Raw genomic sequence first — 7,256 nt, forward strand, 5'->3', positions numbered from 1 at the left:
ACCGTAAGACATTGCATTAGGTAACGCTGTGGTGGCTGTACTGCTCCAGCCGTCTCCTTTGTGTTTGTTTGTTTCCCCCTGTCTGTGTTGTTTGTGTGTGCGTGGTGGATGTCACTCCTCCTCCACTCACCTGCTGCAATCAGCTGTGCGCCCTCCCCGACTACACACCTGCTTCCCATCAAGCCATTTACAACGGCATATCAACGGAGGCTCCACAACCTTTCTCCGCCAGATCGTCAAGTATCAGCCGTATCTCGCGTCTCCCCTCCGGTACACAGCACCGTAGTGTGGAGTTGCATTAGGTAACGCGAGATACGGCTGATACTTACGCATTAGTTTCTGTTATGGATCAGTATCAACAGTCCTGCCAGTAACGTTACTATATTATCAATGCTACGTTAGTTATAGCCTGATATATGATAGCTAACTTCACAATGTTGTGATGTTACGTTAGCTAACATTCTGTAACTAACGCCGGTCACTCACCAAGATAGCTGCCCAGTTCTCCACTGGTTCTCCTCACACCACAGCTCAATTTCTCTCCGATGGCCGTTATTTCTTCTAATCCTTGGCTGCTCCAAGTCTCTTGGACGCCTAGCAGGCTCATAATTATAAGGTTGTGGTCCGTCATATGCATTCGAATATTCATGTTCAACTTCTTCTCTGTCGAAACTAGCATTGGGAGCCATGTTTATTAATACATTACACCGGCCGCTCTCCCCCTTGTGTCCCCCCGTGTTACGTCACACGCGGGAGGTCACGGGAGAGCGGCCGGTGTAATGTATTAATAAACATGGCTCCCAATGCTAGTTTCGACAGANTTGTTACACAAACAAATCAATCAACCCGAGGGGGGGGGGGGAGAAATCAGAATAAAACATTTTAAAAAGTTGCTCACATGGGCTCAAACATGGCACCTTTCAAAATGTAATTTAACGTTTAATTCAAACTAATTTTAGAGCATTAGAGAGCGTGGGGATTTCCCTGCTCGGTGTTAAGGAGGAGGCTTCACAGAGGTGGTGGAACCTGTCCGCTTCTGGATCTTTTCTCCTGCTTTAATCCCAGAGAGAGTCACACCCATCACGCTGCCATTGTGCAGCTCAAACCTCTCCATGCTTGACAGAGTCTGGGTCCTTGAGTTGATCATTCTGCAAGCTCAGCTCAAATCACACTCAGGTATATGCACATGCATACTGTATATTCGTGCAGTCTTAATGCCACACACATGCAATTTAAATTGTTGGCTTTTAGTATGTTGTGCATTTGTTTAATTGTTTACCTGCGGATTTTGGGCCGCGACCGGGTTCCAGGTGTTAAACAGGCTCTCTTTGTGTCTGACTCTGGAAGTTAAGTCAAGTCTATTAGTTTCTGACAGTATCCAGAATAACTTGTCTTTCAACAGTTAATCCAACTCAACAACACTCTGACATTTACAGATTAATGTTTGGGTTTCTTTAAAGTTGAAAGATGACTCAATCCTGATTCAGAGATGCTAACAGAAGAAACTGTGCCACCTTCTCTGCACATCTTCGTGATATGTTGCCTCCTCCAGCTCTGGACCTTGTCTTTTTTTAGTTCTTTGTATCCTATTGTTGCCTTTAAAGGATCATTCAACGTGGGTGATGTTTTTGTAGTTCAGCCCATAGCTTTTGGTATGCTAAATTGTACTAGAAATGTTACTTGTCAAATGTGGTAAAAGAGAAAGGTCCCTACATTATATTGCGGAGTGGCAAAACATGTGAGCATTCAGATGATCAGACATTAAATGAGTTAGCCAGATTACAGAATATAAACTACTTCATTTGGAGGTAAAACCTAAAGCCAGCGCACCAAACATTACACTTATAATGCCTCAATGCACAGGAACCCTGTGTGTGCACAACTACATTGAGTTTGTTTACAGTTGTTTACATCTGAAGAGCTTCACCTGTAAACTTTAGATGTTTATAAAAAAATATTTTCCCCATTCATCTTCAGTTTTCTCCACCAAATAAATGTGGATTAATTAGGGGTTTGATAGAAACCCTTCTGATCATCTGACTCCTTTTCTTTTAGCAATGTTTCAGATGTCATCAAATAAGTTGGTGATTAAAATGTCATAATCACACAATGGTTGCCATATCTACAAAATGCATACAGATATCACTCTCTCATACATAACACGTTGATATTTACGTGAATTGGCGACTGAATTGTTTGTGTGCAATTGAATATTGTCTGCCTCGATGTGTTTGCCGCTGAAACCATCTAAAATGAATGGGATTTGCTTATGGTTGGACAGATGGATTACTGACCAGGCGTTTATTTAATCTCTGTCAATACAACGTTTCCCACAGACACACCACTGTACTGCACCTTTCTATGACCTCCCTTCTTCTTTCCTGCTTATTCTATTCATGAATTATCATTCTGTTTATTATGTCAGTTAATATAAACCCCCTGATAGCATACATGGGGAACAGACCATGACACCACCTGTGAAAGCTAAACAAAAAAAAGGAAAGTATCTGCTTTCGGCCGACTTCCCCCTGCACCTGCACAGAGAGAAATCCAGGTGAGTAGGTTTCTGAGGAGAGAGATTATCAGCATTGTTCGACAATATTTCCTCTCCTCCCTCTCCCTGGCTTACTCACTCATTCATAATGATTCCTCTACAGTTGACCCACCTTTGACCTGAGTTTGCACCTGAGTTCGGCTACCTCTGCTAAGCACAAACCCAGGGCACCTCAATACACAACCACAAAGACCATTTTACATGTACCTACAAACTGTTTGTAAGACAATAAATGTCTCAGGGTGTCTTTGTGTGTTTTAAAAAATGTGCTAAATTTACAATTGGGAGGGGTTACATTGCAATAACAATCTATTCCAGGTTTAATAACAGCAATTATACTGATAGCAGGCCTTTAGAAGATTCTGTCCACAAAGGGGAAGATATGTTGTGTTTGAGTGCCTGCACACAAGATGTGGCTTGCTTTGGCTTTTCCCCTTAAGTACAGATAATCCACATGTGTCAGTGATTGAGGAGGTACAAATCCCACTGTAACAGACACACAGGTGGCACTGCAAAGAAACAGCATACCAGTCTAGATTTCTCTCCCTCTCTCTCTGGCCAACTATCATGCAAGGATGAGTCAGAAGAGCAACCTCCCTCTGTACAACCTAGATACAGGAATGCGTGAGACCTTACACCAACACTGCCAACTCATTAGGATACTAAAAAGTGTCCTGCTCTGCACCACATCCTGTTTGAGTGATAATGACCAAGTCTCTCCCTAAACTCGTGCTGCAGTCATTGCCAGTGCGTGTGTCTTATCTTTCTTTCGAATGGAAACTATCTTCAATTATCCTGCCGTAAATTGTAACCACTAGAGACTAGACAATACAACGGCGAACAAAAAATGTATAACTAATGACATATAATGAGTAATAAACATCCAGCAAAGGCATTCGAAATATCTGCACCTTCAAAGAACCGAGGCATGATCTTCTCACGCGCTGCCAACCACAACACTTAATTAAGTACATAACAAATTAAATTATCGAACACAACAAGGAGCACACGATCTGTGTGCGGTTTTGATAATTGTCTCTTTATCGTGGGAAATATCAGATATCTTTTATTTCAACAAGCCTCTAAAAAGGAAATAAAACAACATTCTTTGGTTGAGCTGATCTCACCTCGTATGCAGCTGGTGATAACAAGTCATAAACAGTCCTCGCTTGGCTACAAAAGTCAACAAGAGCGCTGACAGTGACATGAACGGAGGAGGCTGTGGCTCAGTGGTTGGTGTGCTGGACTTCAAATCAGGGGATAGCAAGTTTGAGTCCCGCTGCATGTCGTTGTGTCCCTGGGCGGCACTTCACCCCAAATTGCTCCTGTGGGGATTGTCCACAGTATTGAGTATGTAAGTCGCTTTCGATAAAAGCGTCTAACGAAGGACATGTAATGTAATGAACAGTCATTAGTAGTCCCTAGAGCACATGTATCAAACTCAAGGCCCGGGGGCCAAATCAGGATAATGTTTAATTACTGGATCTGGCCCGCCGGTATGCACGCACACCTTCACTCAACCCTGAGGGTTTCCTCAGCTCAGAGCCTGAGCCCAAACATTGAGCAACTTGCACCCGAGATGAGATGCCAAGTATCTGCTTGAACTAGCATCACAGCAGCACTGAGTTTACATGGATGTTGCCTCTTGCACTTTGTTTCTTGAGACAACAGGGCATGTTTGTTTTTTTCTTTGAGGGAAATAGTTGTTTTGAAGCTGTTGTTGGCCTGTTGAAAAATGTAATCATAAGAACTGCAGATAGAGCCATAAGAAATGAATGCAACTGATCATTTAATGTCTAATGTTGTTTTTATAGGCAATAATTTAAGCTTTGTTAGTTCCAGGTTTAATATGTGCAATAAGTTAATTTCAATAAGTTCTGCAATAAACATTGAACCAGTCCGGCCCTCGACTAGTTCTCATTTTTTAAATTTTGGCCCACTGTGTATTTGAGTTTGACACCCCTGCCCTAGAGAATAGATCATAATTACTAATGAAAGCCTGTTTGTGTTTTGTTTTTTTAGATGTAATGACATACAATTTGGTCCCCTGGCCTACAGGATGAATTGCAATACTCTGTTGAATCCCTCATTTTGCCTTTAGCTTTTTCATCAGGTAAAAATTTCAGGTTGAGAGTATTACCAAAAAACTGCAAAGTTAATCACATATCCATCTGTCTCAAATGTAGTACTTTTCAAGTGCTAATAAGCAAATGTTAGCATGTGAACATGATAAACTAATATGGTGAACATGGTAAACACTATACCTGCTAAACTTTAGCATTGTAAGCACGTTAGCATGCTGATATTAGCATGTTGCTCAAAGCACAGCTCTCGCTCAAAGCAGTCTCACAGAGGTGCTCATGTTTATGTTTTCTCATCATGTATTTCTATGTTACCTTTGCCAAGGAGTTGATCTTTTCGGTTTTGGCTGTTGCATGTTTGATTCTGTGTCTCAAAGTGCCCTTCTGGTTTTGCATCTTGTGTTTATCTTTTATGTTGAAGTGTCAAAAACGAGACACTTTGAAAACAGTGTACTTTACAGTTTCTTTTTTTAAGGAGCTATTTGATATTACTTACAACTACATACAGTTAATGATTCATTTGTTTAAATATCAATCCTATCACATTCAACAAAATCAACAGGTACAACATCGTACAAAAACAAACATGCATTTCCATAGCCAAGGCCCTTTCGGCAAGTGCTCCATATGCCAAGCTTAAAGAGACATGTCAAGAGTTTGACAGCTGAGGAAACACGACACTGTGCTCAAATATTTCGGTTGAAGCTGTTTGAATACCTGCATCTTCCTAGGAATCAGAGGATTTAAGCGGCGGTGAAAGCCTGTCAGCAGACACACACAAAAGCCTTTTTGTGCGTCACTGATACATTGCCTGCGAAAGTAGCAGCGATTATGATCAAAATGAGATGGAAGATTAAAAATGAAATGTCCATTATTGCTGCAATAATCCACATACAGATTTGGAAGGAAAAAAATTAAATGTAGGCCATATAATGAATCAAGTTAAACCATGTATTTGTTTTAATGATGAACATGTAGGCCTATTCCAATTATAGGTGGAGAAGTGTTTGTCTCTTTTTACTTATACTGGGATCAATAAAGTACATCTTTTAGGATTTGGTCACAAGATCCATACCAATCTCATGTCTGTGAGTATATGAAGATACAACCCAGTCTCCCGGCATTTCGTGTTATAGTCACGAAATGTATTTAATCTATTGATTCGTGTTCACCAACACGATTTTCGCACTTCTTTCGTGTCACACAGAACGATTTCAAAAGCAATGTATTTCTATTGGTAGTATATTTCGTGCCTGCACCACGTCTTTTTTGTCCCGTCGGGTCTTGGAAGACCACGACGCAGCTACCATGCAGCTATGCTTTGCAAACCAAGACCACCGAAGTCTGGCAGATGCAGGAGCAAGGAACCAAGATGTCTGTGGACTCCTTCCTGAAGACTCACAACCGAGTCGTGCAGGTACAACTAACAAGTAATGCATGCCTCGTTTGTATTTTAAAATCTGAAAATTGAACTGTGTTTGTCTTTCTAGTTAAGAAGTCTGAGCGCCACCATGTGTCCTATTTTCCTGGAGGTTCTTTTGAAGAATCAACCAGAAGGAGTGCAGCTCTCGGTGCAGGAGATGAGTTAGTCAGATTATGCTGAAGCTATGCTGGGAATAATGCGGACATGAGACACATGTATATCTAAGTAGCTCTAGAAATGTCTTGATTTTCAGATTTTCCTAATTTCACTGTAGGCAAATTGACATTGTAGATCTGTTTGTTGTCGAAGATAAGAAACAAAGCCAAACCATGATAAAACAGACTTAAACTCGTATGAAATAAAACCCCAGATTAAACACCTAATCATTATGCATACCCCTAACCAACACAAGTCTTCATTATGCAGTCAAACACATCTTATTTATGTTTTAAAACTTTATTAATCAAGATTCATTTACAAACCTTTAAGGCACTTATTTTAGTCAATAACATTGAATGGTGCAAATACAGTATAGATCAAATAAAACAAACAGTTGGCATTTTACAATAAACAAAACAATCATTAACAGATTAAGGGTCTACTCAAGTAACATAAATAAGGAGAAAGGTTTCTGGGAATGTTTTGCTTTTTGTAATGAAGTGACTTCCATCCATTGATGCAGGGCTTACCCTTCGGTCAGAGACAAACATCTGTCATAGACACCCGTTATCTCCCACTAATGATCTCTCTTCCTGTTTCCTCTCAGCACACAGAGGTAGATTACAAAACTCGCTTCAAGGGCCGTCCTGAACTCGAGGGTCTCCAGGCGAAGATCAGCCACTAGGACCCCAGACTCACTTTCTCCACTTTCACTTTCCTGACTCCTTAAACTGTTTCTCACTCACATGTTAGATCTTTAATTGTTTGTATTTATTTTGCATACAAAAAGAACTGTACACATTCATGTTTGACTTTCTTTTGTGACAATTTGAAGACAATAAAACCAAGCCTACTTTTTTACAATGCAAAACATTGTTATTTATGGCTCAAATTCAGTTTCTTTGTAACATTTCACTCGACATACAAAACTCTGGTAGCACTTTACAATAAGACTACCCTTATAAAGGGTTTATAATTAGGTTATGAATTAGGTTGTAAACACTTTATTAATCCTTAAGAGCCATTTGTAAACCAGTTC

The 7,256-nt window shown here is 40.4% G+C and overlaps 1 protein-coding gene across 1 annotated transcript; it reads left to right on the forward strand.

Annotated features, from left to right (window-relative positions):
* The first annotated feature begins 2,465 nt into the window (after positions 1-2,465).
* Positions 2,466-6,991, forward strand: LOC104952572 (39S ribosomal protein L48, mitochondrial-like). Its single transcript, XM_010779422.1, has 4 exons — positions 2,466-2,554; positions 5,908-6,052; positions 6,126-6,213; positions 6,823-6,991. The coding sequence occupies exons 1-4, from the start codon at positions 2,466-2,468 to the stop codon at positions 6,900-6,902; spliced, it is 402 nt and encodes a 133-aa protein (XP_010777724.1). The 3' UTR covers positions 6,903-6,991.
* The last annotated feature ends 265 nt before the right edge of the window (positions 6,992-7,256 follow it).

Source organism: Notothenia coriiceps, unplaced genomic scaffold (assembly GCF_000735185.1).
Source record: "Notothenia coriiceps isolate Sejong01 unplaced genomic scaffold, NC01 NC01_scaffold00000339, whole genome shotgun sequence".
NCBI lineage: Eukaryota > Metazoa > Chordata > Actinopteri > Perciformes > Nototheniidae > Notothenia > Notothenia coriiceps.

Coding starts and splice junctions, on each gene's coding strand:
- LOC104952572 (XM_010779422.1), top strand. CDS start 2,466: ATGACACCACCTGTGAAAGCTAAACAAAAAAAAGGAAAGTATCTGCTT. Junction 2,555..5,907: donor CTGCACAGAGAGAAATCCAG/GTGAGTAGGTTT, acceptor ACGTCTTTTTTG/TCCCGTCGGGTCTTGGAAGA. Junction 6,214..6,822: donor AGTGCAGCTCTCGGTGCAGG/AGATGAGTTAGT, acceptor CTGTTTCCTCTC/AGCACACAGAGGTAGATTAC.